Raw genomic sequence first — 18,054 nt, forward strand, 5'->3', positions numbered from 1 at the left:
CACCTGACCGGAAACGGAAGGGCGGGAAAAAGCAAGGAGAGGATGTCCGCATGCGTGGTTGGCGGTGTTTGCTTTCGCCCGGGCCCAGTCAGGTGTTGGGGAGATCCCACACGTGGGGCTCCCTGTGAGGAGTTCGCGGGCGATGTAATGAGTCTGGGTGACATTGGGACAGACCTCGAGTGTAAGGATGTGGGTCCCCGTGGCAGGGCTTTCTCGGCGGCTGACGCTGTCCGCCTTTTCCGGTGCTGGTCGCTTTTGCCTTTGGAGGTCCGGAGCGGCGAGGGGGAAGGACGTCGCGGCCAGGAACTTGTCTGACTTCCAGCCGCAACCCAGTGAGGGTTTCAGAGAATTGTCCTCGGGGGTGTCCAAGAGCCGCTTAGAGTCCAAGCGTTACATACTCAGTCCGAGGCTGGCTGAGACCTTGGTGCAGTTCCTGCTGAAAAAAGACGGTTGCAACCTAATCCTGGAATTCAATCCAGGTGAGTCCGTCACGGACTGCGTTTTCTTGGATGTTCACCCCTTCTGCAGACTTAAACGTTGACCCCCCCGTGGGTTGCTGTGTAAGACATGGCCCCTTCTTTTATGTGGTCAGTATTGATCATGCGACAGAGTGTTTATGGAGCAGTCTGCGCTTTACAAAATGGTTGGAGAGAACATGCTCTTAGATTCCACCGTCCCTCCAAGGTAGCTGCACCCCACCCCCTAAAAAAGAACTTTCATATTACCCTTCCTTGAATCACCTCTGGACCAGTAGAAGGATGCTGAGAACACTAGATTTATAGACTTTATTAAAGAGTAACTTTTTAAAGCACCATTTTCTATCATGAGGAATCAGTTCTGTTTAGGATAGTCCCTGATTAAATGGTAGGATAGAGGCAACCTTTACGGTTTGCTTTTTTCCCCCCTTGAGGGTGAGACATTGTGTTTGGAGCTCAGGTTTTGCAGCCTTTGACAGGATGGATTCACAACCAAGCAGCACCACTTACCAGCTGTGAGGTTGGAGTCCAGTGACTGTGTCTAATCCCCAGTTTCCTTATATGTAAGTAAGGAGTGTAATATCTACTTTGGGGCTGCTGTAAGAATTAAAATTAGATAATACACGTAAAATGACTAATTTCTTTGATTTTGAAAGGAATTGTTGTTTTTTGTAAATAATCATTTTTTTGTTCTGTTAATATACTAGGTCCTGGAATCCTGACTCAAGCATTACTTGAAAGAGGTGCCACAGTGATTGCTGTTGAAAGTGACAAAGCTTTTATTCCACATTTGGAGGTAGATTTTTAGTTTCTAAAAATAACTTACTGTTCAACCCCTTCCCCTTGCAGCGGTTTAGGGAAGTAAACTTAAGCACACAATTTATTTTTGAGGACTCACTTTTAGGGACCATGCCTTAAATATGTTGTCATCCCCAGTGATTAGAACGTAGTATCAGTGATTGTTGAATAACTAAAAGACTGGGGTTCTAAGACTTGTTTTCTGCTTCTAGCTCTGCTACAGACTAGTTTGGTAACTTCGAACAAAATGTATAACTGGTATTTCTAGGCTTGTTTCCTCATCTTAGTAGACTATGCTGTGCCCCTGCTTTCTCTGAGCTTAGAATCTAATTGCAGTGCTAAGATCAAGTTAATGGGACTGTATTAACTCTGGATTTAGGGGCAAGAAAGGTTTGGTATGGTCAGATACAAATGCATGGAGTGAAGGCATTATTCAAATGGATTTTTCAGTGAATTCCCTTTTGTTATATAGCACAAGATTGCATAACAGTAAAGTGGAAATTTCTTGCATAATTGTCATCCTGTTTTCTTTCTCTCCTTCCCTCGTTTATAAATCTCTACATTCAGTTTAGGAAACTTCTGCTATTCTATGCCAACTTCCTGAAATCATGTAAAATCTAAATGAAAACAAAAAATTGTGAAATGTCCATCAAATCCAGCTGTTTTGTTGACTTATTATTAATGGAACTATGTGCATTAGCTGTTTGCTATTCTACGACATGCTGCTTTGAAAGTAATTCAGGGTTTTAACCGGGTAATTTAATTGATGAAAAATCTGCTAGCATTTCAGAAACATTAAGAGGAAAAGAATATGAATTGTTCTAAGATTCAAGATCATGAAATGTGATTTAGTACCCATAGCCATCTATAATTTCAATTTGGAAAGTAAAAACAAGATAGCTTTTATCTTGGTCGTTTTTAAAAAAGGCTTACTAGTTTTTGCTCCAGTAAAGGTTTTTACTTTTTTTTTTAAACTCCCAGTCCCCTTCCCCCTCAGCACTAACTTGAACTCAGCCCCTAACTTACTAACCATTGTTATGATGAAGTGAAAAGCCATTCAGATAAAGTTGTGTGCGAATTTATGTATTTGCCAGAATAAAAGGGAAGAAGCCATTTAAATAGAACCTTTGCTTGGGTGTTAAAGTGGTGCTCTAAGCAGATAATGCTTCTAGCTTCCCAAAGGCTCTCAAGTGTGCTTCTAAAACCTGAAAGGATTTTAAAGGGTGATGCTTGACTCTGGAGTTTTATCTAACTTTAACTACTCCCTTCCCCATTTCCCGGATAAAATTCTTGGGACTCCACGTTGACAATGTTTCCAGTAGGAACAGTTTGTTTTCCTATCTGGATGTCTAGAGATACACATTACAGATTGTGTGCTATAATAATAAATCATGATATATCCCATTTGAATTGTGAAAACTGTTGCATCCACTTAGCTGTGGATGTTTAGTTGAAGAGACACCAGCTTTTGTGGTAAACTGTGTCTTATTTCAGCAGGGATAGAGCACAGTCTTTTCAAATTAGGCTGAATCGCAGCCCTAGCATTTACTACCTTTAAGACCCTTGGGCAAGTAAGTAATTTAAACTGTTTGACTCTTATTTTTTCCATATACAAAGCAGAAACATTAATTCCCACCTGTAAAGAATCTTGATGCAATTTAAGTAAGATAGACTAAAGTGCCTAACATCATGAGTAGGAGAAACTTAAGAGGTTACTTGTCTTTCCTCTCTCCTTTTTACTTCCTGTTTTTGAATCCTAAATGCAGTCAAGTTGAGTTCTAACATGTGATTTCACTATTATACGAATTGAATTATTAATTCTGGAGTTTTGGCTGTTACTGTGTTTGAATTAGTGAATGGTAAGTGACAGATGAATAAAGTCATAAAGTATACATTCTTTTTACATTACCATCAAACCAAAATTCATTAGCTTTCTTCAGTTAGGAAGATTAAAACATGACTTGAGTAATTTGTGAGATTACTTTATTGCCATACATATAGTATAATTTGTTTAATCAGTTTTTAGAGGTATGCATTATATGAATGCTCTTTTTCATAATCCCCACTCTTCTGGTTTTCTTCCTTCCTTTTTGGCTTAGTCTCAGCTTCTTTTCCTGTGTACTTGACCCTAGAGATCTCATCTGCAGTCCTGGCTTCAATTACCTTCAACAAGCTAAATACAAATTTATATCTTCAGCCTGGACCACTTCACTGACCTCCCAATTTAGGTCTACAACTTCCTACCTGGCATTTCCACTTGGATCACTTAATAGGCATCTCAGAGTTAACATGACCAGCCCTGCTGGCATGGCTCAGTGGTTGAGCATTGACCTGTGAACCAGGAGGTCACAGTTTGATTCCCTGTCAGGGCACATGCCCAGCTTTCTGGCTCCATCCCCAGTAGGGGGTGTGCAGGAGGCATCCCATCAACGACTCTTATCATTGATGTTTCTCTCTCTCTCACCCTCTCCCTTCCTCTCTCTGAAATCAATAAAAACATATTTAAAAGAAAATTAACATGATCAAAAATACATGATTTCCACCCCTAGTTTGTTCTTTCTACTAGTCTTTTTCCAGGGTCCCCGTGAAAGTAATCATTGAAATGGACTAGATTTAGGAATTTAATAATGTTTATAGGTTGAACCTCAAATGCTTAAGAAAAACTAGTTTTTAAATTCATGACTTTAGGTTGCAAATTTGTTGAAACCTTGAATACCAATAGAGGTTTCTGGACATGAGAACCTAAATATGCATATCAAAGCATATTGCCCTCTTCTGATTGATTTCTTATAACTTCAGATTAAGTTTATGGAGTCTGTAGCTCATACTACTAAGCTCTCCAGGCTACTACTGCAAGGTGAGCAGATCAGGGCAGTAAAAAGATTGAGGCATATTGGATCTCTTCCAGTGGACAGGGAGCTTTCCTTCTAGAGTTGCCTCTGTCTCTAGAAAAAGTAAATGAAAAATTAAGTGGAAAATGGTCAGTGACCTACACAGTGAGCTAAGTTCATTTGGTGAGGGACTAACTAAACCCTTCAAGAAAAAAAGGAATACCCTCTTGAATCACCTGCCTCTCACTTTAATATTTTATTGTTTTTCTCCACTGTGAAACATCTTTGTGTAACTAGCAGATGGGTTGCAGCTCTGTCTGAGCCCAGATGTGGTCTCAGAATCTTTGTGGGTGCACCAGGCTGCCACTGCTAAGGAATTCGAGATTAGTGTGAAGGAGCTTTTCGAACAACTGATGATGCCATTGAGATAAAGAAAGGAAAAAGATCAGTAAGAATTCGTTGGTGGTTTTTTTTGTTTGTTTTTTTGACTTTTTTTTTGTATTTTCATGATTTTTCAGGCATTAATTGATTTGTATTAACTGTTAAATTTTAGGGTATATTAGTAATGTTTTCTTTACATCTTTATTAAGGTGGTAATATTTATTGTAAGATTTGCTTTTTGAAGTAGATCTTTGAATTGTTATAAACGCTCCGCATAACACTGACATTTACATTTCTTAACATTTTATCTCTGTTTCTTTTTAGTCCCTAGGAAAAAAGCTGGGTGGAAAACTACACTTGATCCACTGTGACTTCTTTAAACTTGATCCTAGAAGTTTTGGAGTAGTAAAGCCTGTTGTGAATTCAAAGTTGCTTTTTCAGAATTTTGGAATAGAAACACTTCGTTGGTCAGAAGGTAATTTTTGTAGTTTACTAAGGGAGATACCTTATAATTTGCCAGCTTTTTCTAGCAGTGCACCTGGTTTGTTGATGAGATTTGTATACTCTTTATAGTATATAATTTATGGGCAGAAGCTCTTAAGTTGAATATTGTTTTCCCCTCACCTCAACACAATCCCAGCAGTTGTGCCGAGGCCAAGTTCCACATCAAGGAAACATGTCGAGGCTTAGTTTTAATTGAAATAAAATTAATATAGTTTGTTAACTTAGTTTTACTCAATAAAATATGGTCACAGAGAAAAGTGTTAAGAATTTATTCAAGTATTTTTGCTTGTGTTTTTAACAGGTATCCCTTTAAAAGTAGTTGGAATCTTCCCAACTAAAAATGAGAAAAAGATGATGTGGAAACTTTTACATGATGTATATTCCTGTACTTCTCTATATCGATATGGACGAGTAGAACTAAATTTGTTTTTTAATGAAACGGACTGCCAGGTAGGTTATTAACAAGTACTTGACTAGTATTTTGTCTTGAAAAAGTTCTGTGATTTTTCTGTAGTCTTAATCTGTGTGATTTTAATTGGGGCTCATGACATAAATTTTACCATTTTAAATATTTTTTGAGAGTGTACAGTTCAGTGGCATTAAGTACATTTACGTTGTGGTACAACTGTTACCACCATCTATGAACTCTCAGAACTTGTTCATCAATCTATACTGGAACTCTGTACCCATTAAACACTAACTCCACATTTTCCCCTCCCATGAGCCCCAACTATCATTCTTCATTCTGTCTATGAATTTGATTATTCTAGGTACCTCGTAAAAGTGGAATTACACAATATTTCACTTTTTGTCTGGCTTATTTCAGCATAGTGTTTTTAGGCTGAATAATATTCCATTGTATATATACACCACCTTTTGTTTATCCATTCATCTGTCAGTGGACACTTGGGTTGATTTAAACTGGTTATCTCATTGATATTTTGAATTTCCATTTTCTTAAATGATTAGTGATGAAGAGCACCTTTTTTGTGATTATAGATCATTTGTATGTCTTCTTTGGATGAATTAATCAGGTTGTCTATTTTTTGGTTGTTGAGTTTTAGGAGGCCTTATACTTAATATTAATCCCTTCTGAGGTACTCGATTTGCAAATATTTTCTCTCTTTTTATGGGTTGCGTTTTTACATTGCTATGGTATCCTTTGATTGAGTCCCAAGGTTCTTAATTTTGATGATGTCCAGTTTTCTTTTCTGGTTGCCGTTGCCTCTGCCTTGGTGTCATATCTCAGATATCATTGCCAAATCCAATGTCATGAAGCTTTCCCCCATGTTTTCTTCTAAGAGTTTTATAGTTTTAACTCTATGTTCAAGTCTGACCTATTTTGAATACTTTTTTTAATTTTTAAATATATCTTTATTGATTTCAGAGAGAGGAAGGGAGAAGGAGAGAGATAGAAACATCAATGATGAGAGTCATTGATTGGCTGCCTCCTGCACGCCCCGACTGGGGATTGAGCCCGCAACCCGGGCCTGTGCCCTGACCGGGAATCGAACCCCGATCACCTGGATTCTAGGTTGATGCTCAACCGCTGAGCCACGCCCGCCGGGCTTGATTAGTTTTTTTTCATATGATGTTAGGTAAGGGTCCAGCTTCATTCTTTGGCATACAGATATGCAGTTTTCCCAGCACCTTTGTTGAGAGACTGACCTTTCCCCATTGGCACCCTTGGCAAAAATCACTTGACAATATACATGAGCGTCTATTTGTGAACTCTTTTATTCCATTGTTCTATATGTTTGTCTTTATGCCAGTACCACACTATTTTGATTACTGTAACTTTGTAGTAAGTTTTGAAATCACGAATTGTGAGTCCTCCAGTTTTATTCTTTTTAGAGGTTGTTTAGGCTATTTGGTGTCTCTTGAGATTCCAATATACATTTTAGGGTGAATTTTTAATTTCTGCAAAAGCACATCTTTGGGATTTTGATAGGAATTGCATTCAATTTTTTGATCACTTGGGTAGTTTTGACATCTTAACAATATTAAGTCTTTCAATCCATGAACACAGGATGTCTTTTATTTATGTTTTCTTTAATTTCTTTCAGCAGTGTTTTGTAGTTTTCAGTATAAGGAATTGTTTTCTTAATTTCCTTTTCAGATTGTTCATTGTTAGTGTATAAAAATACAATGGATTTTTGTGTGTTTTGTATCCTGCAACTTTGCTGAATTCCTTTATTCTAACAGTTTTTGTGTGTGGAATTTTTAGGGTTTTAGACTTTTAATTCACTGAAATGGAAGGTCCTCCTGAAGTCCTTGATATTGCCTTGAGAGTAATGTTTTTCTGCCCAGAATGCCTCCTGTTATTAATCTTTTAATCCACTGTAACGGGATACTTATTTGTATATAACAGCTATGGGTTAGGATAGTGGGGCAAGAAATGAAGGGATGATTTATTAACCAAGATCCAGACAGTAAGTGCTGACTGTCTGTGGAGGGAGAGCAAGGGTCTCAGAACCTTGAAGCAAGCTGTACATAGAATAAGTACATGGAAGAATGAAAGGAAGAGAAATAGGAAATGCTTTCTCAGGTTTCATCTTGCTGCTATGAAAATGTCTAATGCTGCTTTTACCAAGGATCTTTTCACATGTGGTTTCTTGCTGAGGTGCCCTCTCATTCACTGTGGTAACCTCTTTCAAATGTCAACCTAAGCAAGCTTGACTCAAAATTTAATGGCCCACCTGGTACATATTTCTAACACACCTGTCCTTCTCCACAGTAATTACACATTTTTGTTTCATTTTAATGAGGTTTTGCCCTGATGGGTTAGATATGGGTAAAGGAAATCAATCTCCAATATGTTCTATTTTAAGTGTACATGATATATTTCAATATGAACATTTAAAAGGCCTTTCTCTTCTTTGAAACAGTTACAATTAAGATTTTGTGTTCTAATTTTCTTTAATTTCTATAGACTGTTAAGATACTACTATTAAGACAGCATTTGGTTTTGACTGATTATAGTTCTGTGTAACAAGTACCTTCTGTTTTCCTCCCACTAGAGGATATTGGCAAATCCCCAGAACCCAAACATGTACTATGCAGTGAGTGTGCTCTGGCAGGTGGCTTGTAAGGTTAAGCTTCTGCATATGGTGAGTAAAGCCCTTTTAAATTTCAGCTGGGAGAAAAAATAAAAAATAAAACACTAAAAAGACAATTTCAACAGGGAACTTGTTTCTTTTCAGAGACCTTACATTTTAGTGACCAGCGAATGGAAAAAAATTATTATTTTTCCCAACTGTGGAATATAATAAATATTTGTGCTGCCTTTTTTTTTCCTTTTCCTTTTTTAAATTTATCTTTATTGCTGAAAGTATACAGATGTCTCCTTTATTCCCCCATTGATCCCCTCCACCCTGCATCTGCCCCACTGCCCCTCTTCCCCACATATTGTCTGTGTCCATGGGTTATGCATACAAACATATGCAGTCTTTGATTAATCTCGCCCCACCTACTCCCCCACCCCCGCCTTCCCTGCTGTTTTTGTCACAGATATTTATGTTTTTCTCTGATTATTAAAATAATATATGTTCATTGTAAAAATGTAAGACATGTAAAAGAAAGAAAAGAATTTAAAAATCACTCCATTTCTACCACCCAGGGGTCACTATTGACATTTGTGGCATATTTTTAGTCTTTTATTTTTGCTATTTTTTTTTCTTTATGTAGTGAAGATTGTATTATTTTGTATCTTATTTTTTTCACTTGAGAGAGAGAGAGAGAGAGAGAGAGAGAGAGAGAGAGAGAGAGAGAGAGAGAGAGAGAAAGAAACATGTGAAAGACAAACATTGATCAGCTACCTCCTACCTGACCCCCTACCCGGGATCGAGCCCGAAATCTGGGCATGTGCTCCTGGAATTGTACCAGCCATTGACCTGTCTGTGCACAGGACTACGCTCAACCAACTGAGCCACATTGGCCAGGGCATGTTGTTTTTCTTTAAACCAGTTAGGGTTCATTCTGTTGTTTAGGGTAAGACATTTTTGCAGGAATAATATGGGGCAGTTTGACCAAAGAGCACTAAAAAGATGATTTTGTTTAACTTCCCTCCAGGAGCCTTGGTCATCATTTGACATAAGCACCCAAAGTGGCCAACTGGAAAAGCCAGAGAGCACGGTAAGAATAAATGCATACCCCTCCCTTTTTCTCTAAGTGGAATCTCCTTTGTTTTCTATAAGATTATCTGGTATTCTGTATTGATTTAAATTTTTAATTTTAGAATATCTAGAAATGTTCTTTAAGCATATCTTCTTTTAATAAATTTAAATTATTTTGGAAAAGAATTGTATTTTTTGGCTATTTATACAGAGGAATCTAGCATAGTTAATAGACTTAAACAGAATCTGACTTTGATTTTTATCTCTTTTGAAATGAAAATATATCTCAAATTTGGAAAACTTAATCATTTAATTTGGTAAACTAAAAAAAATTTATACTTTATTAATTAATCAGAAATTTGTAATATTGCTACTTTTATAATGGTTGAATTTTCTAACAGGTACATCACTTTCTTACCCAGGAGGTGGGGTGTTTATTTTTGTTTGTTTTTCCCCCTTTCTAAAAAACCAGAGTGATGATGTTATAAAGTGATTCTCCGTTTAGTTTATATCAGGGTACTTGTAGTGAAATTGTAATAAAAGAGCTGAAGTTTCAAAAACAAGTTTTGATCTCAGTTAAAAAGTTCCACGTTAGGATTAAATGCTAATGATGCTCTAATCCCAGCATACCAACTCAGTCTGAAGTTTCCATTTGCTAACTTCTTTGGTATTTTCTCTTGCTACTAAAGGAAAAAAAGAAAATTGTCAATTTAGAGGTGGTCTGGTTTTAGAGTGGTCAGTCATTATGGTGATCACTGTGATTTTAGTTTTCATCCACTTTTTCCCCCCTCTTTTCTTTATTTCCCTTTCCCTGCCTTTGCCCCCCTCCATCCAGCAGTTGTCTTTCACTCTCCGTAAGCATAATTTAATAGGAGCTATATGTTTTGGATGGATACCATTAGGTACTTATCCAGATGTCTCCGAAATGAACAACCCTGTGTATTTGGCACTTGCTCATTTTTCTCAATGATAATATCAAAGGTAAAAAAGTTTTTTGGCCAACTTAAATATGTAAACTTTTAGGGATGAAGATGAAATGACCAACTATTATGTTTCATGAGAGAATTTTATTAAAATATTTCACATGTATCTTTGATATCAGTATATCAATTATGAAATTGATACAGAAACACTTTGAGACATTTTACAGTTTTTATGGCACATCATCTTCATTTCCATGAAAGTTTGAGATTTCACACTTTTTTTGAAGCCACGTTTTTATGCTATCGTTGAACTTTTTTTCTAAGTTATAAATAAACACTCATTTAACATCAGGAAAGTTTTTTTTCTTCCCTATTTATCAAGTAAGTGTATATCTGTAACTCCAAAGATATTTGCCAGGTTGCTTTTTAACGTCATCTTCAAAAGACTTGTTAACAACAACAAGTAATACTTTGAATTGTGTTATCCCTATTCCTAATTAATAATTACTAAATATTTTGGAATTTCATTGCCTTCCTTTCTACCAGTTCCTTAAGCTGCAGCCATCCCAAACTCGAAGCTAGAATTGATTATAAGTTGGGGGGAGGGCTAATATGTCTTCCACAAATAGTATTTATATTTAAATATATATAAAATAAATAAGTGATCACTACCTAATATGTGAGATTTCCTGAAGAAATATAAGGCGCTTTCTGTTCTGAGGAATAATTTTGGGGTGAAAAGTGTCTTCAACTTGAGTCACATACAGTTTTCATTTGGTCTGTGTAATATTGTATACTTGAGCAGGTTGGCAGTGTTTTTTGTAAAGGACCAGTTGGTAAATATTTATGCTTTCAGGCCACGTGCAGTGTCTATCATGTGTTCTTTGGTTTTTGCTTTTTAAAAGAAAAAAAAAATCCTTTACAAATGTGAAAACCATTTTTAGCTCCAGACTATACAAAAAGAGGCAGGCCATTGCTTGCTAACCTCATATTTTTTTAAAGAAATTACCCAATTAAAAATTACATGTCGATAGTATTTAAAATTTTTTTTTTTTATCAATAGTATTTTTTATTCTTAGGATCTGGTGTTGTGCTTCAAATACAGAAGAGACTCACTGCATATTAGTGTCACGTTTGGTATTTGATTTCACCCTCTTTACAAGTTAATAAGCTGTTACTCTTTATGGTTGTTGGCCAAAGACACAGACTCCTGGATCAGACAAAGGATGTTGTTTTCCCCCAAGTCCCACAGAGTGTATGACGTGGCACAGCTGGATGGTGTGCATGCAGAGGGTTTACATTGCAACTGAGGAACAACACAGGGCTGGGGGAACCCCACCCCATTTATAGCAAACATTAAGCAAGCCTGCTTTTGTCCTGGAGAGAAATTATCTTATCCCTCAAGATGGCTTACTGCAGACAATCCTGAGAAATAGCCCAGGTAAAGAGCGGTTAGGGCCTTGCATTCTTGGCACAGCTGATAAGAACATACAGGGACATTCAGGGTCTATGGGGACTGCCTTCTCCAGCAGGTAACTGGAATGAGTAAGTGGACATGTCTTGCTCTGACAATATTTTATGACTAACAATTTATTTTCCCTCTTTTCCAGGAATCATTAGAACAACAAATACAACAAAACCTGTGTTTTATTCAATTTACTCCTTATAGAAATTTATTTACACAAAATTTAACACCTGTTAACTATGATGTATTTTTTCACATGGTAAAGCAGTGTTTTTTGAAGCGTAATGGCAAGCTAATAAACCACTTAAAGTAAGTAAGAAGAATAAAAGCAAGTATAAAAGTAGCAATTTAATGTGAGAATTATACTTTCATGTTAGAGGTTCTAATTTTTATATTTTGTATATCTTGATTAATACAGTGAGGTACCATGTTTCCACTCATGTATTTCTTCAGAATACTTTCTTCTGCCTGGTGCACATTTTGAGAAAAGTGTAATTATATTTTCCACATAATCTCCTGAGCTTAATTATTTTCCCTTCTTTGAAAAAACAACCGTGGATGCCTACAGTTTGTTTTATCTTTGTCAAGAGTATATGCCCAGGATTAACCTTCATGAAGAGCTAGCTGCTTGCTGCTGGCTGGGGTGGAGAAGGTTGGCATTATTGGTGGCATACCTTGTCATTGCCTGTCTTTATTGGTTTTGTTTCCTAACCAAAGTAGGGATGGGTCATTGTACCACCCTAATTTTCCTGCCCTGGACTAAAATTTTTGTTTCTATGTAAAGCTTGATAAGGATTATAGCTATTACTACCTATATTGTATTTACATAAGTATAATATTTATATAGGGCTGATGTGTAGTTTTGTGAGTTATCATTACACTTTGTAATCAGCAGCCCATATTTAAAGTATTGTCAGAGGATGAGCAAAATGTTAATCAGTTAAATTAATTCGATCACAAATACAAAAAAAAATTAATTTGATCATTAAATATGTAGCTGAATGAGCTGTTGGTTAAACAAAATTTGTGTAAAAACAAATGTTAAAAGTGGCAATAGACCAGTAAAAATAATCCACTATATTTTATCTTGTCCCCTTGTGGTGGTTTTGTGTGAAACTATGAAGAATATAGGAAATTAAGGAATAAATATGGTAAACTATGGTGGAAAATGTTCAAAATTCCCTTTGACATCCCTGTGATTGAAAGCATGTTTCAATAATTGAAAGCATATTTCCATCTGTGAAGAGGATTCCATTCAAATTAAAGTATTGGAAATATTTTCTACCAAAATATTGTATTGCAATTGTTTACTTGTTACTGTCAGAGGCTCACTGATGGTTTTTTGATAGACTACTACATAAGGCAGTTTTCTGCTTTATAATTTGTTCACCAGTAATTGTTACATAAAAATGTGAAAGATTATTCCTTCTTTGAAAACAGTAAGACATCAGTTTCTGCTGTTTGAATTTACTGAACTTTTATATGAACCTAAATGGATTTAAGAATATTTTTGCAAAGAGAGTTAAAAGATGAAAGAAGTAGACAAGACAAGGATTTTTTTAGAAGGGCAATGTTAAATGAAAATTTTGTGTCGGAATTGGTTAGAACATGTTAATGCCTGCATCTGCCATATAACTTTAGGAATAAACATAGTTAAAGATATGTATTATATGCAAGTTCTTAAACTAAATAAGATTAATTACATATAATAAGATAGGCATTTTTAAATTGCGCTTAGAAGCCACCTTTGTCAATATTAACTGACAGTTGTTATGAAAAAGAATGTAACAAATTTATTTTGAATTTTTTTGCAGTTCATTGAGTCCAATTGATGCAATGGATATATTGAAGAAAATAAAACAAGAGAAAAGAACAAAAATAATAGATATGTATCCTTCAGACTTTAAACGGCTTTTTGAAACTATAGAATGTTCCAAAAGTCATACCTGTAAGTGGCTATATAATGACTTCATGGAAGAGGTAGTCATATAAGGAACTGGACTGCCAAGACTGTAGCTGGAACAGCTTATTTTATTTGGAAATTATGACACAAATGAAAAAGAACTAAGTTTTTAAAGCTCACATTCTTTCAACAGAAGGGAACTGTTTTGTTTTGCACAAACAAGGCAGATGATTTCTTCTGAAGTTGATACCATTAGTACATTAGATAAAACAACGGCTGCTATTTTATTCATCACTGAGTATCATGAAGACGTATCTACTGTCAGCATACTCACAGTTGTATGGAATTACCAGATGAAATTTACTTTTAAAAATCCTTTTAGCCAAATACTTATATTGTATTAATTTAAATATTCCACTTTCACTGTGGATTTTTGCATCCTCCAGGGGGGCAAAAAGTTGGTTCATTTTTAAGCTTGGAAAGTAAATAAAACTGATTTAAGTGGTTTGTTTTACTTTTCATTGGTTTGTAATACTTTTATTAAAGTGTTAAATACTGTGCAATTAAATTAATTTTAAGATGGCTTAAACTTTTTTAGACATTAAAATATTTTAAATAAGAGTTTGTGAATTTTTTTCCGTTTCAAATGAAACAAAATGTCATGTATAGTCAGTGTACAGTCAGTGAATAAGTCACAAGTCTTGCATTTTTGTTCCATCAAAAAAATTTATCTGAAGTTAGACTTTATATGAACCTAAATGAAATTAAGAATATTTTCTTAGATCATTGAATAAGCTACTGAATTTTAGCCGAGACATATCTAATCTCCTGAATTAGATTTGATTACTATTATAACACTTTGTAATACCTAAGACATATTAGTAAGTAACTCTTTGTAGGGCGTGCTCTTAACACTTAGCCAAACCAGTTCTTCCCAACTTCCCTACTATTGTCATTGCTGTACAGATCTGGCTGGAAACTAAATCATCTGTTTTCCATAAATTCATTACTAGGTTGCAAGAATGTCAGCAGAGAAACATTTTAAATATATTTCAGAGGGATTAACTGATGGTTTTTAGGAAGAGGAATGGAGTACAAAAACCAGAGAAGCACGTTTTGCTCTTAGCCTAGATAAAAGGACTTGAGTATAGATTCTAACATAAATATATGTAGAGGTCAAAAAATGTATTAGTGCCTTACAAGTGGTGTATGCTCTGAGAGAGATCAGGCCGTGTCACCTCAGACAAAATGGAAGAGAAGACTTAAGAATGACAGATTTGTTAAATACTGTGGGAGTTAAGGGAGAAAGAGTTAAGGAGGGACAGTAATATAGAGGGTCTTGCTAAGGATGGAACCAAATTTATAGTGGTATCACTCTCTATACTATTGTGCCATTTTAGGACTGAAGCCCTGGAGAATATGGATAATTAGATGAATAAAAGTTGTGTATGAAGGAGATTAGCCTTTAGGTCTGCATGTGAGTGATTTCTGTTACTTGTACAGTGAGAAATTAGTTTGATAGTCAATGTCTTTCAGATGGGAAGGATGCTGCTTAAAGGCAGTGGGGTGTGGCCAGATCTGTTGAAGGGAGCGTAGTTGACTGATGGCTCCAGCTTCTTCCCCCCTGAATCCACTACTGTATTTGTGCCAAGGCAGCACTTCCTACAGTCTGTTCCCAGGCAATGACTAAGCTTGTTGGAGGTAGTAAGGCAGGCCCCTAACCATGGTATGTAAGAAGAGGCATTAATCTTGAAGCAGTGGACTTAATTCCAAGTTCGATGCCAAATAGTTACTAGCAAACAGTTTCTAGCTATGTGATCTTAAAAAAGACCTCTGGTGACACAACTCCAACGGCAATTTTGGCTCAAGGACTCCCTGTTGGATTGGCTAAACCTTTCTTGGATTTTTGTTGTGGTCCAGGACTTCCTATCCAATCTTTCTTCTCTCTCTACTCCCATAGAGTCTTGCAATCACAGCATGGTTTTTCTAAAGACCTTTTACATGTCTAATCTTTTAGCATCTGTTTCTCTGTAGACCCTAACACAGGAGTCAAGGAATATGAAAGTAACAGGAAGAAAATGGTTGAAATGATGCAAGTGTTAGCCAGTTCTAAGTAATTTAGACTCTGGTATGAAAATATCAGAGGTGGAATGATTCCTGGTGATGACAAGGTACAGGTCTGATACCAAGCAATTCAGGGTTAAGCACTGAAAAAGATACTTTGCCAAAGGGCTTTTTATTTTTGCCGATGGCTGAGACTAAAAGATGCTCATGTGGTCTTTTTGAATTCCCCAAGACCCAGTGGGCTTAGCGGAATGTCAAAATGGGATATTGGGAACATGGCCGGGTGTCTCTGAACAAAATGTTTTCACTCAGAACAGTGAAATAGTTGCCCATACAATTAGCTTCAGGTAAGACCATGGTGACTAACAATGGTAGGAGAATGAAAACCTTCAATTATTACAAGAGACTCAGTGGTATTTAAGGGTCTTTGTATGTGTGTGTTAAAAAACCCTGTTATGGAATATTACCATTTGTTCTCTCATCACTAACTTGTAGAGTGGCAGATTACTTATCTGGGCCTTGGTTTTGCATGTGCAAAATGAAAAGGGCTTAACTATGTGGTCTTACCTGTGACATTCTAGAATTATTTGACAATATATTATCAAAAATGCATCTCCTATAGGGAGGACAGTTTCTCCTTTGCCCACCATATAAGGAAAATCTACAGAAAGGTCAACATAGAGAAAGCAGAGTTAACATGAAGTAGGCAGACATCATTCTGGTAACATTTGAGCCCCTGGCTCTAATCATACTTGAAGCCATATACACGAACAAAGCCAATTTCCTTTTTTTGTTAAAACTAGTTTCGGATGGAATTCTATCGCTTTCAATCAAGAATCCTAATATAAATACTATCTTAATGGGACTCATCCATAGCTTCCCATTCCTACATTACCATGGGGACTGTTCTGAATCTAACTACTAAAAATTAGCAGTCACTCCTGAAGGGATGACTAGTTACCTCCACGCCACAGCCTGGATCTTTGGATTAATAAAAAGGAAAGGTCATTCTAAGGCTTGAAATAGCTATTCTAGTTACCCGATGAGACATATATATGATAGACTTTTAAAATAATCCAGTAATTCTTGATTAAATTTCATTTGGTTTATTACTAAAACTGCTGGGTAATTCTGTATTAAACATTTATAGCTACTACTTAATTTACCTCTTGCTAATAAAATAGTGTGTTAAACCTTCAATTAGGGTTTATGGGGAATTGAGCACAACATTCTAGGCTCTTCATGGTTTTAATCCGCTCATTAAAAGCAAGGATATAAAAGTAGTGGAAGAAATAGGGTGAGAAAGCATTGATTTTTGTGTATTTTAAAAATTCAATTTAGATTTCTGGTGAAAGCTAACTGTTGCCAGTAAGGATTTTCATTGGAAACATCAAACCTTCACCAAGACTTGGAGAAAGATGGTCAGTTGCAGGACCCTCCCCAGGATTTCCGTATGATTCATGGTATGGGAACCTCTACTCCACATGTCATGAGCTCTCATAACACCCTCCAGTTCTCTTTAAAATAAATCCCTTCTGCTGTTTCCATACAAAAGAAACCTCCCCCAAATTTGTTGAGTGCAGGATAGGACAGAGAGCCTAGGGCTTCGGGGCTTTGGTTTCTATAATAAATCTAAATTGTCATGTGGTCCCTCCCAGGCAATTTTAGAAAATTGTTTCTGAGTGGCCTTTGTATAGGAAATCTGGAACCTGGTCCTTGCAATTTATCATTTAAGAATTCTGGAAAGCAGAACTTCCTATTTTACAATATAGTTAAATGAATAATTTCTGCTATTTAAGAATTTAGAAAATAAAGTAGCTTATCTCTTTGTCATTGTAGTTTTACAGGGTATTGTTCTTACTCTGAGGCAATGCATGTTACAGTAGTATGAAATATGCACAACAAAGCCATCAAGTGAATGAAAAAACAGGTTACAGAACAGCACCCGGCAATATAAAGGAACAAACTCAGATACATAACAGCACACCACACACCTCTGCCGCTAGAAGCTCCTTGAGGTCAGGAACTGTTTCCTCTCTTTCATCCACAGTCTCCAGTGCCTCGAACAGAGCCTGACGCCGAGTGCGCAGCAACGCGGTGAATGAAAGAATATTGCTGCTAACACACACACACACACACACACACACACACACACACACACACACACACACACAAGAAATACTACGATGCAAAGCATTACAGAATGTTATGATGTCTGCATCTTTGAAATGATTCAACAACACAACTTTCAAGTGGCTGAACAATACACACATATACAGACACCCCTGCAGACGCATGGAGGGAGCATGAGCTGAAATAGCAAAACACCAAGAACTGTTTGAGCTGGGGGGGGGGGGGCGCGGTACAAGGGCATTGCGTTGTTTTCTCAACGTCCCGTCTGCTTTAAACTGTCACGAGGAAGTATACGCGGGGGGAAAATACCGCCTCTCCTCGCCGCGTTGCGGGGACTCCCGCGGCCCACCCGCCGGGACGCAGCGCCGGGGTCGCGCTCGCTCCGCCGCCTCCCCGCTCGCCCCGGGACGCGGTCTGGGCATGCTCAGAGGCCCCTCCCGCCCCGCCCCGCCCCGCCCCCC

The 18,054-nt window shown here is 36.9% G+C and overlaps 1 protein-coding gene across 1 annotated transcript; it reads left to right on the top strand.

Annotated features, from left to right (window-relative positions):
• Window positions 1–30: 30 nt before the first annotated feature.
• TFB2M (transcription factor B2, mitochondrial) lies at window positions 31–14,017 on the top strand. The gene is made up of 8 exons (XM_081123725.1): window positions 31–479; window positions 1,184–1,272; window positions 4,811–4,961; window positions 5,292–5,440; window positions 8,011–8,100; window positions 9,062–9,124; window positions 11,639–11,802; window positions 13,308–14,017. Exons 1-8 carry the CDS (start codon window positions 188–190, stop codon window positions 13,483–13,485), a joined length of 1,176 nt encoding a protein of 391 aa, XP_080979851.1. The 5' UTR covers window positions 31–187; the 3' UTR covers window positions 13,486–14,017.
• Window positions 14,018–18,054: the final 4,037 nt, after the last annotated feature.

This window comes from Miniopterus schreibersii (assembly GCF_964146895.1).
Source record: "Miniopterus schreibersii genome assembly, chromosome: 21".
Taxonomy (NCBI): Eukaryota; Metazoa; Chordata; class Mammalia; order Chiroptera; family Miniopteridae; genus Miniopterus; species Miniopterus schreibersii.

Excerpts from the sequence above, each read along its gene's own strand:
- TFB2M (XM_081123725.1), top strand. The coding sequence starts at position 188 with ATGTGGGTCCCCGTGGCAGGGCTTTCTCGGCGGCTGACGCTGTCCGCC. Across the intron at positions 8,101-9,061 it reads AGGTTAAGCTTCTGCATATG|GAGCCTTGGTCATCATTTGA; the intron begins GTGAGTAAAGCC and ends ACTTCCCTCCAG. Across the intron at positions 11,803-13,307 it reads AAGCTAATAAACCACTTAAA|TTCATTGAGTCCAATTGATG; the intron begins GTAAGTAAGAAG and ends ATTTTTTTGCAG.